General features: G+C 38.0%; 2 protein-coding genes across 2 annotated transcripts; one reads left to right on the forward strand and one right to left on the reverse strand.

The window, feature by feature from the left end:
* Nucleotides 1–706: 706 nt before the first annotated feature.
* LOC308173063 (synaptonemal complex protein 1-like) lies at nt 707–10,701 on the forward strand (the record flags this gene model as incomplete). The annotated part of the gene is made up of 22 exons (XM_080548029.1): nt 707–853; nt 2,181–2,345; nt 2,449–2,491; nt 3,094–3,152; nt 3,287–3,353; nt 4,584–4,678; nt 4,839–5,023; nt 5,113–5,180; nt 5,282–5,343; nt 5,836–5,952; nt 6,541–6,644; nt 6,737–6,854; nt 7,494–7,556; nt 7,641–7,703; nt 7,799–7,861; nt 8,215–8,325; nt 8,425–8,517; nt 8,818–8,907; nt 9,513–9,596; nt 9,710–9,814; nt 10,211–10,300; nt 10,564–10,701. 22 exons carry the CDS (start codon nt 707–709, stop codon nt 10,699–10,701), a joined length of 2,130 nt encoding a protein of 709 aa, XP_080404155.1.
* Nucleotides 10,702–12,797: 2,096 nt separating this feature from the next.
* slc5a8l (solute carrier family 5 member 8, like) lies at nt 12,798–18,532 on the reverse strand (the record flags this gene model as incomplete). The annotated part of the gene is made up of 15 exons (XM_080548030.1): nt 12,798–12,923; nt 13,086–13,162; nt 13,310–13,419; nt 13,679–13,872; nt 14,158–14,244; nt 14,368–14,435; nt 15,152–15,264; nt 15,390–15,478; nt 15,644–15,773; nt 15,866–16,006; nt 16,222–16,376; nt 16,998–17,065; nt 17,249–17,300; nt 17,584–17,649; nt 18,179–18,532. The coding sequence occupies 15 exons, from the start codon at nt 18,530–18,532 to the stop codon at nt 12,798–12,800; spliced, it is 1,830 nt and encodes a 609-aa protein (XP_080404156.1).
* Between the last annotated feature and the right edge of the window lie 636 nt (nt 18,533–19,168).

The following is a 19,168-nucleotide window of genomic DNA, read 5'->3' on the forward strand; positions in this document are numbered from 1 at the left end:
AGTGGCTTTCTTGGGTTTTTATCCTTTTAGTTGACCTTGTATGTAATATGTACTTTCATGTACCTACTTCTGCAAACATTCTAATAAAGTTTTCAATCAATCAATCAATACTACTCATATGACGTAGATTTTGAGTATGTAGTACGTTCTGAACTGTACAGTATGCGAGATTTGAGTATGCGAGAAATTTAGTAGGCGAGCAGTTATTTCCGGGAAATTTGAAGTCGGTTTTGATGGACACTTGAATTTCAGCCACGCCCACTGCAGCTCGAGGTCAGACTCACCTCACCTCACCTGCTTGTAGAACGTCGAGAACAAACTGCCGTTTAACATCTGTCTCCCTCACTCGACAGGTCACGGTAATTCACCGTCGTGTGAAACACGGTTTTATATTACAAATTGCCTCAATTATTTATCGAAATATCATATTGCTAAATACCCTTGCTCATAAGCTTACCAGTATATGCTTTATTTAGCATCTCGACGGACTGTTTGAGCTGCCTGGCTAGTGGCTAGCCCACTGTTAGCATGTTATACCTAGCTGATCCTTGTCAGGTGTCAATCAGCTAACGTTAACGGACTTTACATGTAGCTAGTTGGGAACTGTATAATTAATTGTACCAATTGAGGTAATTGTAGTAATTAACATTAGCAACACATTCTAAGGCCATAATGTTTATGTCAATAGGACCACAGTGCTGACAGGATGGAGAGAGATAGAGGATTCAACTTATTCAACTTCAAGCTGCTGGTGCCTCCCAGACTCACAGGACAGGTGTCCACCGTCAAACCTGTCAAACCTCAGGAAAGCTTCGAGGACATGTGCGGCTACAGGCCTTCTGTGCAGGAACAGGTATGTCTAGCTAGTTTTATTTTATTTTGATCTTAAAAGAAAGGGTTACATTGCCACAGACTATAGTAGGAATGTATTTAACATGCTATTAAGTTAGCTAGGTACAGTACATGACACGAACTGCTTTGCTCAGTGAAAATGGAGTAGAGTGTTCACTTTTATTTCGTACTATTATCACTAAGTAACATCATTTACAACATGTCTACCGCTGCTTACACCCCCACGTATGAGTGAATAATAATAATAATTGTAATTGAATAACATCAAAAAGTCTTCTCCCGGAGGAGACCGTTGGGCTACCACGGCAGTTGGTCTCGAGACAGAATAGCATCCAAATTCAAATGAAACATTGAGACATTGAAATAAACTAATGTTGTAGATGTAGCTAGATGATGTAGCTTTGCCTACGTTACTACGGCACGCATTGGCATGTTGGAATGACGCCTAAGGACTGTAACATGCCATGTGTAACAACACAAACTGCTCAACATTGTAGGCTTATATATATATTAACCTCCAGTAGCTCATATGTCAAGTAGGGGTCCTAGTAGTATTGTACTGACAGCAACTGGGGGCAACTCAATGTAAAGTCTACAACCAAACAAAAGCAAGCCAGTACATTTGGTGTGACAGTGTTTCACTTTAACAATGAGGCATACTTAAGCTACTGTGTTTATTTATTTTTTATTGTAGGGCTACAATAAATATTTTGAAAAAGCATCAAGTATGCCGTTTCCCAATGCAAAGGTCGTGCCTATGAAGCCCACCAGAGCAGGTATGTCATTGATTTGAATAATATTGGTGCCACACTAATGCTTGTACCCATCCAAATATAACTCTACTATTTTCCTAAACATAAGTTATTGTGTAGGCCTGATTTCTTAGACAATGTGTGTCAACTGGAATTGTTGTAAAAAAAAAAAAAAAAAAAAAAAAAAAAAAAATCTGTAAAGTGTGAGTCGCACATAGATCTGGAGGTAGCAGTATGTCCTCAGAGATTATTCTGTTTCTCAAAAGATGTAGGCCTATCCAGGATGACAGTTGTGCCAGAAGAAGAAGAAGAAGAAGAAGAAGAAGAAGAGGAAGTCAGTAAACATGAAATGCTTGTGTGAAGAGTGCAGACTTTTTCCTCAAAGACCATTCTTGGTCTTGATATGTGTAGCTAACCTATATTATTGCTTTGTGTAACATTTCAGAGAGTAATACCATGTTACTGTATATTATATATATTTTTTATATCATAGAAAAATTCTGACATATTGGCCTATGTGTGATATATTCCCCTAGACTCTCAGACATATGTTTATGTGTGAATATATTCCCCTAGACTATTTGCAAACCGAGTCAACTGTGCTCAAAGCTATATGATGAAGTTGAGAAAGTCAAATGTTGGAAAGTCAAAGTGGACTCAGAAGCTGTACAGAAAGATAGGAAACTACAAGAAAATAAAAGAACAATTGAGACTCAACGCAAAGCCATCCAGGAATTGCAAGTAAGTAGAACAGGTTATATTTTGAAATGGCGGTGTAAATGACTTGCTGTTGTCCTTATGTCCTTGGTATATTCATCACAGATGTATTGTCTGCTTGTTACAGTTTGGAAATGAAAGTCTCAGCATAAAACTTGAGGAACAGATCGGTGACAATGCTGATCTTAGGAACAAGTATGTATAGTATTTGATTTTGTGTGAAATTAATATTTTGTCTTGTTATTAATTGACACTGTATAAGGCCCTACTCAACAATCTAGTCTTAGGCTAGGGTCAACAAAATGATCCCTGTTGTTGTTATCGGCTGATTTGTTGCAATAGAGGGCTAGATTCAGTGGAATCCACACTTTAAGAACAGTGACACTGAACCGAGGCTTCAAAGAGCCATCAATTAGTCAGAAAGAGTTGCGTGCTGTTTCATACAGTTGAAGTTGTACAATTAGTTTTAGTAATTAGAATGTGTAGGTTAGCTTCCAGATACCTTATATAATCATGAATGTGTTCTATAGCTAATCCTTATTTCCCTGATAGAATGAATGCCACACGGAACTTATGTAACATACTGAAGGATACGTTTCAAAGATCAGCTGAGAAAATAAATCTATGTGAGTATAACATACCAAATGTTTTTACATGCTACCTTGCAGAATTAGACTGACGTGTTGTGGCCCATGTACTATATTATTAGTTCTAGTATATTTTACTATATTATTAGTTCTAGTATATTGTACTATACTTCATGTTTTCTTAGGTGAGTCTGAGAGAGAAGAAACCCATCAACTGTATATGGAGAATAGTGAGAATATCCAGGTGAATGTCATCACCTCATCTCTTGATTGAAATTATTTAATTCCTCTCCAAAAATACTTCTTTGGAGTATGTGCAGGGTAATATTAGTTGGTAGAAAAATTGTTTGTTGATGATCATGTTTATTGTTACTGTAGAGGATGATCAATGCCTTTGAGGGCCTCCGTGTTCAAGATGAAACTAACCGTCATGAAATGCAGAAAGGTATGAATAGGATGTAGAATTATTCTTCCCGGCAGAGGCTAACCGCAGTAACTACGCAAACAGTGAAACTGAGAAAATGGCTTTAAAGTTCTTTAATGACTATCCAGCCAAATGCAATACTGCAATTCTTTATATCACATTTCTCTAAAATTGATTGGATTGGTTGAACTCTGACATTTTGTAACAAGATAAAACAGATATTGAAATTTCACTTGTGATTTTCACTTAAAATGTCACTTATAATTTCACTTATAACTTATAAATGTTTTTAGGTATTGTGGTTAGCCTCTGCAGGGCAGTATTGGTTACCGGTAGTATAGATTCTGTTGTTGTGGACATTGTCTGATGTGAATTTTAATCGTATAGCCTAGGGCCTACAGTAACTATTAAAGGTTAAGTTCAATAACTCTTCTGTTCTAATCATTCAACAGTCAAAGAGGGCTTGCAACAATTTGAAGAACTAAAGGAGACTTTTGAGAAAGAATACAGCCTGAAACAAAAGGAGGTTTGTCAGTAGCAGTAAATCTCTCTTTAATAAATGAATAAATTAGAGCTCTCCAATTCCAGTCCTGAAGTGCTGATGTAGGTATATGGTGTACAGGCTATTTAATATGTTGTGTTAGGGCAGGGCTGGAACAAGAGCCTGCACACTACATTACCGAAGTTGGAGACTCTTGGACTCTTGATATAGGCCTAGCTTATTAATAATGCATCTTGTGACTGGAATTTGACTGTGACCATGTAGGCTAAATCTGAAAACTGGAATTATCTTCCACAGATTGTAATTCTTCAGGTTAAAATTAGGGACAAAGAAAATGAACTTCAGGAAATCCTGCTAAACCTCCATGAAACCCAGGAGAGTTTCAAACAGTTACAAGAGACCGCAAGTATGAAAGTTGTTTCAAGACAATGACATTTGTCATTGAGTTTATAAATGCAAATAGTGATATCAAGAAAGAAAAATATAAAGTTGAACACTGTTCAAAGTTATTTAAATACCAAGCACTTGCTTGATGTTACAAATTTGAGTCAATGAGCTCCAAGTTAATTATGCTATTGTACTAAATAACAGGTGTTGCCTACTGTATGTTATGCACTCACTTCAACTCCCAAAATATTGCTGTTTAGAGTTAGAGTAGGACTGAATGTTAGAGTAGGACTGACAATAAGTCATCATTGGTATATTATCATTAATTGTAAACTGTAAGAACATTGTATCTCATTTCACAGACCAACAACATGAAGTCCTTCAAAGTTCTAAACAGGAACAAGAATCCCTATTTGAAGAACTACAAAGAGCAGAGCAGCTCAATAAAGATACTGAGGTTAGTACAGTATGTTGTTTCATACGCTGTCTTTGGATGTAGAGAAAATAAAATGTCAATGAATTCACCCTGTATATTTAGAAATAACCTTCTGGTCATTGGAGATACTTATTTAGCTTTATGTAATTTAAACCATGCATTATTTATTTTGAATGTTTAGGAAGGTCGTAAAGCTATTGCTGCTGCACTAGAGCTCAATAAAGAGGAATATGCAACAGTCCTCATCCAGAAAGATGCAAGCCTGGATGAGCTCAATAAAATTAAAGATCTACAAACAGACAAGCTTTTAGAGATTCAGGCCACAGCTCAGGAGTTGCAAACATCATTGACATTGGAGATAGAGAAGTAGGTTCAGCAGACACCCCCCCCCCCCAATATTCATCACTGAAATGGTCTGTTTACTACAGTGTTAATGTTAACTTGCATCTCCCCAGGGCGAAAGAACTAGAACTGAAGGTGACCTCAATCACCAACGACCTTTACAGGAAAAACTCTGAACTAGGTAATGCATTATTCCAGTGAGGGGACATTTTTAATGTTTGTATCATTTTAGTTTAGTTTTGTAATATGCACTATATATTGAAGATCATTCTTGTCTTCTAGAGGAACTCAAAGAGCAGAAAGAAAATAAAGACAGACAGCTACAAATCCTTGAGGATGAATTGGTAATGACTAGAATGACTAATTTTAACTTTGAACACAAGTTGGCACTCTGCTTAAATGGTTGGTTCAGGCCTAGGAGAAACTTTAATCCATGGTTCAGACTTATTTAAATAGCCACTACTAACTTCAGCTAACTTTAGTCACTGCTAACAAAAAAACAATGGGAGTGATGGGAGCTAAAAAAAAAAAAAGAAGTTCAAGATCACTTCAATGAACTCTCTGACATGCTTGGAAGTTACTTTGAGGGCGATTTGGCTGCAAATATTGAACACTTTTTTTGAGCCCCCATCACTCCCAATGTTGTTTTTGTTAGTTAGGCTAAAGTTAGCTGTAGTGGCTATATAAACAACTCTGAATCCTGAATTAAAGTTTATCCTAGCCCATAGACTATTTTCAGGCTAAGGAACCAGACCATCAATTGAAACATCCTGAACAAATTCTTACATTTTTGTAATTAATAGTGTGTGTCATAATTATTTAATTATTGTCTGTAGGATGTCAAATCCAAATATATCCTGTCACAAGAGGAAAAGATTGAAGAAGTGAATAACAGAACATTGGAACTCACTTATGATCTTGCAGAGATCAGCAAGAAAGTTCAGCAATTCAAGGTGAGATAACATTCAATTCTATAGATACAATTATATAGATACATTTCTGTCCATTACAAATAATCTATTCTAGTCTACAACACAACTTTAAGCGGAAGTATTTTGCTTCAACTTTATTTCATATTACTGTTTGCACTGGTATTTACTTGTTTTTGTTATTAGGTACTGTAATTATGTGGCTACAATGGGTATGTTATAGTAATTTACGCCAAAGAATCGTCTAGCTTTTTAAAAATGAATCCTTTATCCTTTCCTGGTTTGCTGTGTACAGAAATGTGTAATTAAAACATAAAGGCATTCAGGTTACTAATAGCTGTGATAAAATAGTTATATTTGAATTATAGGCATGTATTTTTACTCTTTTAGATTAAAATGGAGATAAGGTCTGTAGAGAACAATTCACTGGAGAAGGCTCTTAAAAAAGCTGAAGACACACACAATGATTTGAAGGAAAAAGCCCTTGTGACTGAGGTTTGATTCCATTGTCCACCTTTTCCTTGAATACATAAAAGCTGGTATACTTACCTGAACAACAATCACACCATGTTAAATGACTAGAATCACACCACTTCTTTTATATTTCCCCAGAGTAAAGTACAAGAGGTTGAGGGGCAGTTATCTGTTGCGTTGAGGAAAGACGAAACATCCATCAAGGAGATAGAGAAATTAAAGAAAGACATTGCACAGCATGAGTGAGTTATTTTAGTTGGAATATCACACACACAACAATGTCAGGATGGTTTTCCTCCACTATAAAGATAATAATGTAATGTGACTTCCCCAGGATGAAGCATGAAGAGCTATCTATACGTTTCAACCAGCTGCAACTAGAGAAGAAGATCATTGTTGAGCAGATTAAGAATCAGTCCTCAGAGACGAAAATTATTGAAGCTCATCTTAAGGTTTGAATTGAAAATGTGGTGCTGTAAACAGAACATTTTAGCTATAAAATAAGGGCCAGTTTCAGAGACAAGGCTTAAGCCTAGTCCTGGACTAAATCACACTTTCAATGTAAAATCTCCATTGAAGATGTTTTTTAGTCTAGGATTAGGCTTAAGCCTTGTCTGTGAAACCGGCCCTTAGTGTTCCGGAACTCTTTGGTAGTTTGTGAGTTAAAGCCCCACAGTGTACTGTACTTTGCAAGACAATATGTTGCTTCTTTCATCTTTGTGTGTTGATGTGCTGGAAATATCTTCACGCCAATCAGGAGATTGAAGCAAAAGAGATGACCATCACAAAAGAAACTGAACGACTTGAAGAAGAAAATCATCAATTACGGTTAGATTGAATATCCACATCTGTATATGAGTAATTATACACTGTAAAGAAAGACAATTTAAAAATCCTTCTCCTATTTACCAATAGAGAGGAAGTGAAGTCATTAAACACCAACATAAAAGAACAAGGTCAAGACACTGAGAATTTGGAGAAGAAGCTTGAAGAAAGTGTAAGAAAGTGAACATGTCAACTTGTGTGTGTATACAAATCTCCATCCAAATATTACAGAATGTAGTATATGTTCTCTTTACTCATTTCTCTAGTGTGAAGAATTGCAGGCTGAACTCACTAAAAAAGAGAAGCACATTAAATCAGTGGAAACAAAGGTGATTAGGAAAAAACAAGGAATCAAACAAGTCCCCATGTCTGAAATCTAGAGTGTATGAAATGTGTCTTTTTTTTCTCTACAGCTATCCATCCTGAAGACAAAATTGGAGGGTAAAACTAAATCCCATGATGAATGCCAAAAAGAGGTGTGTAGTGACTATCAAATATCATCTGTAAAAATCCATCTCTCGACAACATAATTGTTTTTCATTTAGCTAATTGTTTCCTTGTTTGTTCCCAGATTAAAATGCTGAAAAAACAAAGAGTAAAGGAGGTGGAAAAATCCAGTCAACTTGAAAATGAGGTATGGCATGTTATGACTTTTTATTAAAAGCAGAATGCATCTACAGCAATATGTTAAAATATCTGTTTTGCTAATGAACCTAAATACATATTTTAAAGTATAGGGAAATGTTCCCACATTGTAATGCAGTTGTTATATCATCCACTTTAGATTCACAGATTAAAAGAGGAGTCAAATAATATTCAACAACTGAATGATGAGGAATGTCAAAAACTGATTGATGATCTTGGGACTAAATCAACCTCTGAAGCAGAGCTCCAGAAAGAGGTTATTCTTTGGACGTTTATGCAGTACATTTTCAGCTCCCAATAGATGTGTCTGAAAATACATGATATACAGTGTGTTCCCTGCAGGTACAACAGTGGAAGGTCACAGCTGTTGAAGCCATCAAGTGTAAGGGAGATGCAGAAATCAAATGTCAGCACAAAATAGCAGATATGGTCGCCTTGATGGAAAAGCACAAGGTAAGGTTGTCCTATGATAAATGTCCACAAAGTAATCCACTCCACTGCCGAAATGAAATGTTCCTCGTACTATTTAACATTGTTCCCTGTTGGTATCAGAACCAGTATGACAAAATGGTTGAAGAGAAAGATGCAGAGCTTGTTGGGAAGAAGAGGAAAGAAACAGAGGTTGATGCTATTAGAACATCACTGGTATGCTCATTATAGTATATATGTATAGTATATTGACATTTAATGTGAGTACTTCTGCTCTGAGCACTTTAAGGAAATGGCTCTTGAAATTCTCCTCAGGAATTGGACTTGTCACAGAAAAACATAGAAACCAAGAGTTTGAAAGAACAACTAAAACAATTAAAGAAGGAGTGTGTAAGTGTACAGTAGTAAGGACATGTTGACGTATCATTTATTTCATTACTCCAATGCAGTAATTTGATAAGACAATGATGTTCTGTATGGTGTTTTACTCATTCATGCTGTCCTGTTGGGTTTTAGGAGAACTTACAACAGGAGATAACAGAATTACAGATAAAAGACATGGCATCTCTGCAAATGAGCCAGCAATTGGAGAAACAGAGTAAACAGGTATATACTGTATATCTGGGGATAAATGCTCTGTATTCCATTTTGTGTATTTTTAAAGTATCTGATAGTAATCCATTTCATTTTCTATGTTGAACAATTAGCTGCTTGAATCAAATTCAAAAAGAATAAAATACTCTGAGACCCCAAAAGTAGCTGTCTCCAAGAGGCCTGGGTTTGATTTCTCTAAGACAAAGCAGAAGACTGTCACTCCAACCCCATCCCAAAGCTCAAACAAGAGAGTTTCTTCAACTCCAGACATCAATGTAAGTGATGAACCTCCTTAATTAACCCACTAAATATTAATTGTAATATTCTGGATGCATATCGTGGAATAGGAGGTTGTATTGAATAATCACAGTATAATGACTTTTTGTACATGAACATTGTATGTGTCATGTGTCAAAGGAAACTGAAAATAAAGCACTCAAAACTCCATCGAGGAGTTCCACAAACAGGGTTGGATTAACACCCCTGCAAAATAAGGTATCAGTTGATTCATTTCAGTTAATTTGTTGCATTCATTCATTGTGCTACTGACATGTGCGGTGTGTGATCACTGCATCATGACGTTGATTAACTTACATTGTACATTTCATATGTCAAAGGAAAATGAAAATGAAGGCCTCAAAACTCCATCTTGGAACACCAACTCCATTCACAACAGGGTTGGAGAAACACCACGGATTAAGGTATTAGTTGATTTGTAGTATTTATTGATTATGTTTTATTGACCATGATTTGCAGACCATTCACCCAAAGGATTCTCCTTATTGTATGTATCCTTGAATGGTCTCCTCTGTAGTCCTACAGAATTAGAACACCACCCTCCACTGAGAAAGCGCTGTGGAGGAGGAGCATCCTGGAGCTTGATCCCAAGTCTGACAGCTCTGAGCAGAATGATTTATTGGTAAATCATGACTCTCCTTTATGCTGGTGTTTAAAGAACACACTGTTCTTATTTACTTACTTACTCACTCACTCACTCACCTATTTACTTACTCACTCACTCACCTATTTACTTACTTACTCACTCACTCACCTTTTTACTTACTTACGCACTCACTCACCTACTTACTTACTTACTCACTCACTCACCTATTTACTTACTTACTCACTCACACACCTACTTACTTACTTACTCACTCACTCACCTATTTACTTACTTACTCACTCACTCACCTATTTACTTACTTACTTTTTTGTTGTCCCATCACATACATCAAAGTACATGATAATACATCCGATAATACGTCCCATCACATATTGGATCATACTGATGTTCTTCTGGTTCTTTTCATTACAGAGCTTTGCTGGGGCAGCTGAGCCATTCAAGAGCAGCTTACAACCAAGTGTCCCTGCTGTAAAGCATCCCAAACTGGACATGTTCAAGAAGGTAAACTGAGCCTCTGTATATTCCACTCTTGCAACTATGCTCCCCCTGATGTACACACAGTAGTTTAAATCATTCAATACAACTGTAATATATTGAATTTGATTCACAAATGTGGTGTGGTGTTTAGTATACTGTATGATATGTCATAATCTTAGTAGTCTCATTTGTAGTTAAGTAATTGCTATATGATTTAACAGTTAGCCATTCATTAATTTCTTACTAGTTTACTTCCTAATTTCTCTTTATTATCCTTATATTTTCAGATTCCAAGCCCTGCCTTTCAGAAATCACCTGGTGCCTTAAAGCTGGCTGCCATGAAACGGATGAGGGATGCTGGTTGGACAGCTGTCACCGGCACTGACAAAAAGAAGAAAAAAGACACTGGAAAGATCTTTGCATAACCAATGAGTTTTCCTAGATGGATAGTGTTTTACATGTTTGGAGATGCAATATACTCTTTCATCACACAAGTTCATACATGCCTTAAAATGTTTAATGTTGCTGAGAAAAGCTGTTATTTGAAATGTAAGCTTGTGAAATTCATTGTTTTGTGTAACAGTGTGTGAGTAATGTTGTTTCTGTTCAGCCACTTTACTTTACTACAAAATGCTTTTTTGTTTTGACTTAATAGAGTCCATTCAACATGAGAGGTTTTGTGCTCATGACATTTATTGCACTTACTTTTAACAGCATTGTTTTGCTTGTCCTGTTCCTCTACATTACATTCAATGATGTATTGTTATTTATTGTTATTTATATATATTTTATCATTAAAGAAAATGGTGTTAAATTAATCATCATATCCATCTTGTCTTTTCTACCTAGTACATAGTAATGTCTCTATTAAGCCCACAGAACAAGGTCAAGGAACTTACCCACAAGAACTATACAATACAATTGGTAAAGTAAAGAGAATTAAAAGAGCTAACTCAATGTAGGCCAGTTGGCAAGAATGGTCAATTAAGAATCATTGTCAATAGGCTGAAATTAATGAAAGGAAGGGGCCTCATAGCTACCTGGGGACTACTCAAGCCGGAATTGTGAGGGCTGGGAGTTGAAATTATGTTTATCCAAATTGATTTCACCCTCCATCAAGCTAGTAGTTGCTAGTAGAGTCCCCCAGAGATGACTAGTGTGTCTTCTGCTGCTACCAATCTGTCCACTAAAAGTAAAACAAATGTGTCCAAGTTCAGTAAAATTACAGCTCAGATTTTCAGCTGATAATGATCAAGGCGACCACATTTATTTCTGTCTCTACTGTAACAGTTTGTGACCATGGATGTGCTTTGACATGATTTTTCTTGGTGAAAGGAGTATTTAGATAGAAAGGTTTGACAAAAAATAACAGCATCATAAAAGGTAATCCCAAGAGCCTACGTCTTAAATCAAAGCAACTTATTATAATATCACTGCACCTGTTTTCTGAAACTTCAGGAAATGACAACTGAAGATTAAACATGTATTATTCTTATGTCATTCCAACATGATCACAACATTCAGAAAATAGATTTTAGCTCACCTTGCAGTTTACAATTGACACTCCAGAGAGTAAAACCAGGAACATGGTATATTGCCCTAGCACCCGTAGATAGAAGTGCTTACCCTCTCCACTCCCTAAAGACCACAAACAGCAGAGGGCTTGTGTTCATGACATACTTGCAACAGGTAAGTGGCGGACCATTTCTTTGTCAACTTCCTTTATTGTCTGTTGTCAAGGAGACCAGAGATTTGCCTACCCTGTGTATATGTTTTTAGTCAATATTGCTCATCAATGTCTCTTCAGGATAGCACATTGTTTTGTAATCACACAGTAACTACTATACATGACAATGAGGAATATACAATAATGACCAAATTATTATAACAAAAACAATGAAAATCAAATACTAGCACAACAAAGGGGTACGACCCTAACCGACCCTAATATTTACAAAATTAAAATGATGTAAAATCAGCCAACAGTGCTGTAAAATATAAAATAAACATTAGCATTGTTCCTATACACAGGTACATATTTGAAGTCATATAAATATAATTAATTATATTTTCATTCCATTCAGTGATTAATATATTTAATCTACACAATGTTGAAGATTCTTTACAAAATTACAATGATACGGTTATGTACAATATTGTTGGACATTGTGCTTCAATAATGCTAGTCATGTGTTCATTTGACACATACACACACATTCATGTCACTGACACACACGTACACACACGCACGCACCCCCCCCCCCCACACACACACACACACACACATTCATGTCACTGACACACACGTACACACACGCACCCCCCCCCCCCCACACACACACACACACACACACACATTCACACACATTTAGAAACTTCACATTTAGCAACTTCACCAAACAATTACACACTTGGTTCCCTTTTTGGCAATACATATCATTGCTACAGATCCACAATGGAAATGTGAGAGGGCAAATTTCCATTTTCATTCATATGGAGCATTTCACAGTGGTTGGAGTCATCATAACTTAGTGACCTTCTCGACATCCTTCTCCAGTATATCAAACTGAGAGATTTTAAAGTCAGGATTGTCCACTCCCTTCTTCAGGTCTGAGCCAGCCTTCTCCTTCAGCTCAGGATCTGATGCCTGTAGAGGACAAAGAATACACAAGGAACCTTTAAACATGTGCAGGTGTTTATCTTTACACTTTGATACAAGGTACGTATGGTGTCAGTTAGTATAGAGTTGATCAGTCAAATCAATTCACACACTAAATGAGTGCTCAGATCACTCAAGAAAAGACTTTACCTGGGAGTCACAAAAGCAGAACAGGTCACTCCTTCTTACAAACAGATCAGAGGATAGTTTCTCCTGCTTGCAGCCACCTGAACAGGACCAACGCAGTCAGACATGTGACTAATAGCTATACCTAAATAACTGCAACAGGTATCAATTTGATCACATTCAAATCTCCTCTCCACCCTTCTGTACTTTAAGGGTGTGACCTTTTACAGTTTTAGAGTGTGACTCACCTGTGATTATGCTCACCACCAGGCCTACGATCATTGTGACCAGAGTGCCCAGAGGACAGAAGTAGAGGTACGACAGGGAGTACCATGAGTCTGCCAGAGCAGGCCGGTAACTGCAACAGCAAGAGAACACACATCGGATTCAAGAAATCACTTCAGAAACTGTATTGAAATGACCCCTTTATTTGTAGATAGTGTAGTATAGTGCTAATTTCCTGTATACATCCTTTTTTGATCTGTAGTATTATCCACTTGATTCAGTGACTTAAAGTCCAGCATCTCTGCCCACCTTAATGGAGCCATCATCTGCTCTAGGATAAGCGACACACCGTCGTGTGTAGTATTTGTAGTATGTGTCTCTGGGTGACTTACTCAGACAGAGTGGTCAGTGGTACAGGGCTGGTCCATGGTGTCACCGTGGTGAAGTTGAGGTCCACTGTGTGGCTACAGCCTGAGGTATTGAATGGCAGCGGGTCGGTCTTTTCAGCTGTGGGTGGGTAAATCTGTGCCCCGATGCCCACCCACAGGGTCAGAGCCAGACCTAGGATCAGCCCTGACAGTCCACCCTGCAATGTACACATAACAGTACAGTACACCTTTACAGTGCAGTCTTTTAACAATATGTCAGCTTCAGGTATTTCATACTTGAGGACTGCACTTATAGTGCTATTTTCCTAGATATACTTTAATGCCTCGTACAGCCTATGCTCATGTTTATACAGTATTCAATGAAACAGATGTTACAGTCTCTGCACATGTTTATACAGTATTTAATGAAACAGCTGTTTTGAGACAGATGATGAATGAGTGATGCCATTGATATTGATAGTGAAAAGATAGGGAATACTTACTGTTGAGTTTGATGTGCGGAAGAACATGCCCAACAAGAAAAGACCAAGAAGGGGTCCACTGATCATTCCAAATATAGACAGGGCTGCCTAAAAACAGATAACTGCCATGAACCCACAGGTTACAACTAACAGACAGCAGAGGGTGCTAAAGAGCTATATGATTGAAGTTTGAAGTCTCACTGAGAAACAACAATGTATGAGGTTAAATACCTGCAGAATGCTCCCCATCAAAGAAGCAATTGCAGCCATTGCAATGCAGAGGAACCCAAAGAACACACCTGGAAATGGTCAAACTATAGTGTTAATCATATCTCCTCAATCACACCATTCTGTCAAAGACAGGCATTTTCAAGATGTATTGAAAATGACACACTGACTTTCCATAGATTGTTATGCATTACATTAGTGTACTATCAGAATCAATATCCCTAACCCTAAAGCTAATGGCAGCTACTAGATTGAAATCAAGTGCAATACTGAAACACAACTGTGAACATTTCAAACCTGCAAACTGCGACACTTTAAATGAATGTGCAATAACACTATGTGCAATATGACAACCCTCGGGTACATAAGGTTCAGAGATAGGAAATGTTAGAATAGGTATAGCATAGCATAGAGTACAGCACAGTGTTTTATTTGTATAGTATAGTATAGTGGATAGTGTATATAGCCTTTATTTATGTAAACCAGCTCTTTTCCCTTCTTCTTTTTAGTTTTTTTTCCTAGCACCAGGGGAGCCCCCCCTCCCAAATTTCGTTGTTTGGTACCTTTGGTACTATATCAATGACAATAAAGACCATTCATTCATTCATTCATTCATTCATTCATAAAGCTAACTCTCAAAATAAATTGTTTGTATTCCCTTGCATCCCCTCTCGTTCTCTGTGTCCTAACCCATAACTAGCTTAATGGTATCTTAACATGGTCCTACAGTAAGTACAGTCAGAACTGATACAGTGGAACGAATAGTGAAGAGCCACCAGTGACTCACTCAGGCTCATGTTGATCCAGGACACCTGTTTCTCTGTCAGATTTTTACACACCGGACGGATGAAGTCCTCCACTGTGACGGCCACGAGGGCGTTGATGCTGGAGGACACAGTGCTGCAACAGATGCAAGGGAAATACGTGGTGAGAATGGAGAGGGTGGATGTTATTTAACTGTTTGCAGTGATGTCTTGATTGAGTTCTAGAAGTAGTGCCAGGTTAAGACTTGTTGTTATGCTCACCTAAGGGTGCCGCTGTATGCGGCAGCCACAAACAGTCCAGGGATCCCAGGAAACTCTGACAGAATGTCCATCACCAGGTATGGAAGCAGCTAATTCACCCAAACACACATACAAACAAGAACGTTATTCAGTAATCAGTGCCACACAATTCTGTCTGCCAATCACACATACCACACATAGTAACGCTGCCACAGAGTAGAACTGAATAATGGACTCCAAGCTAATGTAAGGGAGTATCACTCCCTTAGACTTACCTGATCATAGGCATTCACATCCCCGTTTGTGAATGGGTCACAATTCTTATATATGGAGTACATGGTGAGGCCCGAGAATACAGCCAAGCTCACAGTTAAGCACAGACCAACCATATTCACATAGAGCGATCTGAGCGGGAAGGAAATGGGAAAAACAAATCACTGTGCTTTATGCCTAACATTTTCATTAGGATCGTTCTTCATTGCAGAAATGTCACTTACAACTTGGCTTGGGTCATCGTCCGGCACGAGATGTAGCGCTGCACCTGGGACTGGTTGATGGAGTATATGGACACCCACATCAAACTGCCTCCAGCCACGATGGTCCAGAAGGTGTGACGTTTCAAAGGGTCTGGATCAAAACTGCAATGAAAGTTGCAGCATTGCCTTGGGTGTGACGATGAATTGCCCTTCGCAGAATTATGACCATAGCTAATTATTAGGAGTATCAGTATAACTTAAGCATTATTAAGCTTAAGCATTCCTAGGCTGGTGACACTGACAAATATCACTCTTCGTCCCCACATGCACAGTGATATTTGAGTGTCTGTGGATCAGGGTGTGTGATCAGTGCTTACTCAAATGCGTTGAGTCTGCCTCCCTGGCGGGCGTCCTCCCAGATCTTCCCCAGCCCCCCCTGGAGCACGGCCCCCCTGGCGATGACAGCCACAAACCCTGCCAACATGATCACCATCTGGAACACGTCGGTCCATATCACCGCCTTCAGACCACCCTGAGAACCAGAACACAGAGAACTTTGTTATGCTTTGTTGTTGTTTGTTGTTTTGTCAAATGATTTTTTTATTGAGCCAAAAAATAACAAACAATCGTATACATACAAACAATCGTATATTGTTGTGTTAGTGCTCGTTTTCATTTCATATAAAAAAAAGTTATTAAAACAATATTCTCATATCTGCACATAGCACACAAAAGACGATACAAAGAAATATAGCATTGGATCTTTTTGGAACAGTATAAAAAACAAATAAGTAATTTTTTGTATTTATGTATCTTCACATATATAACAGATGCTACAGAAAATACAAGATTGTATCTTGAGATTTGGCACAGTATCAAAAACAAATAGAATTATATTTAGGTGTCTTCATATATATATAACAGATGATACAAGAAACATAGGATTGCACCTTGAGATTTGGAACAGTATCAAAAAACAAACAAACCAAAATGTAAAATAAACAGATAAAAGAGCCCCAGTTCCCTATCTTTATCTAAACAGACAACCTTTTAACCACTGTTCTATGTGGCTAGAGAGAGAGAGAGAGAGAGAGAGAGAGAGAGAGAGAGAGAGAGAGAGAGAGAGAGAGAGAGAGATGATCCACACACTGACCAGGGTGCAGTAGATGATGCACACCACCCCTGTGGCCACTAGAACTCCCCAGAGGTCCAGACCTGTAACTAAGCAACACAACAGGAACACAGCTATCTTTATGAGTTTAAACTCAATGGTTGATAAATTGTTGTTATCATTGTATCACAGACTAATCATAATACGTAATTACCTAATGACGTCATATTGCTGTATTACATCCCAGTGAATCAGATAAGGAACAATGAATAGCTATTTTGCATGTTACTTACTTTGATTGAGTGCAAGAGCTGGGGCGTAGATAACCATACCTGTGTACAAGGCCTGGGACAGTCACAGCAATTAGTTAGTTGAATGTAAACATTTGCATGATACACATGAATTAGTAGGCTCAAGTTGACCTCTGAACAAAAACATAGGAAAAAAAACATGAAAATAGAATGACAAACAAGGAAAAAGGCAGATGTTGACATATGTATTCTACATCATATATCAGCACATTGTGTATTATGTAGGAGGTGTCAATTCCACACCATTGGTGCTTTAGGAAAAATTGCATACAACATATTTATTTAAATGGTTTCTGTTTTCATGACAGTATATTTACCGTTTGTGTGATATACATGGACGTCCCAATCACCCGAATTAACTTGTTGAAGCGCATCTCCAGATACTACAGAGAAAAGGAACATTTCAGTCACTCATTATTGTTGAGTGTTCAGTATTGTTATTGGCTTTGCCAGTTGATTGCATGTATCTTTATGGCCTAATGTCTGCATAAAGTAACAATTAACAGGGTGCCATCCTTCCTACATTAGATTGTTGTTTCCTTTTCTATGTTTAGACAAGATTAATCATTCATTATATTACAAAGGCTCCATTTATCAAATATCAGGGGAGGCTGGTGGAGGCAGGAATTGGAGGACAGGATCATTGTAATGCATGGGATGCAATGAGGAAAGTCACACATGTTTGATACCATCCTCATCCCGTTCCATGCATTACAATGAACCCGTCCTCCGATTTCTACCTCCAACAGCCTCCATCGTCACAACATGTACCATCAGAACATACCCCAGCCGCTTTACTTTACAGAGTGCTGACTTCATATCCAAACTGAACTGGTACTAAATCAGCCCCCCTGAACCAGGATTCATGTGTATTCATCCCTGTGATGATCTACGTCTCTACGTTTTTCTGACCTCATAGGTGCTGGTGATTCCCAGGCGGTAGAAGAGAGGGACGAACACTTCAGCAGTGATGGTGGACATTATGGCGTAGGAAATGCCAAAGATCCAGAATTCCGCCCCAAAGCGATAGGCCTCGGCCGGGGTGCCGATCACAGTGATGCCAGACATGAAGCTGGCGGTGAGCGACATGGCGACCGGCACAGCCGTCATCTGGCGTCCGCCCAGTAAGAACTCTTCGCTGCTGGTCTCCTTGCGGCTGCGGATGGCTTGGAACAGGCCGATGCCCGCGGCCCCCAGGACCATGCCCACAAACACCACATAGTCCCACACAGAGAAAGTGGCCACGGGGCCCCCAGCTCCAGCCATGGTTAATCAGTCCAGCAAGCAGAGTTCCCTCAGGAGAAATAATACTTATCTTTCCGTTACTATCTAACCGTAGTCACCCACCACCACTTCGATTTCACTGGTTGATAGTTATGGAATGTTGCTAATGTTTAATTTTCCTTTGTTCACAATAAAACATTTTTAAAAAAAGTATTTTTTAAAGAAAATGGTATTTGAATAACACTCTTTTTATTTTTCACTCCATTGAAAATAAATGCAAAAAATAAATAAATGTTAAAGCATTTAATCTAGAGTAATACACTAATTATAGTATAGTATAGCTGTGTACAGTAAAGCCAATATTACTTCAGTTGTCCAAGAGACCATAAGAACAACAAAGCAATTATATGTCAGTTCCTGTAGATGTTCACTTAAGTAATGCAATTACTATACAAGTAAAACACTGATATAAAGACCTTTGGCACTCACAAACATTTTTTTCAAAAGTCTTCATAGAATTCAAGATTTGTAAAATACCTACAGAGCCTCCTTTAGTCTTGGTCTTGGTCATGTAACCTTAACTGCTCTCCAGATTCAAGTGGAGTAGGAAAAGACCAGTGTCGGTTGACCATACAGACGCTTTAGTTAATCATTTCTCAAGAACATAAAGTTACTCAC

Source organism: Nansenia antarctica (assembly GCF_963989245.1).
Source record: "Nansenia antarctica genome assembly, chromosome: 18".
Lineage (NCBI taxonomy): Eukaryota > Metazoa > Chordata > Actinopteri > Argentiniformes > Microstomatidae > Nansenia > Nansenia antarctica.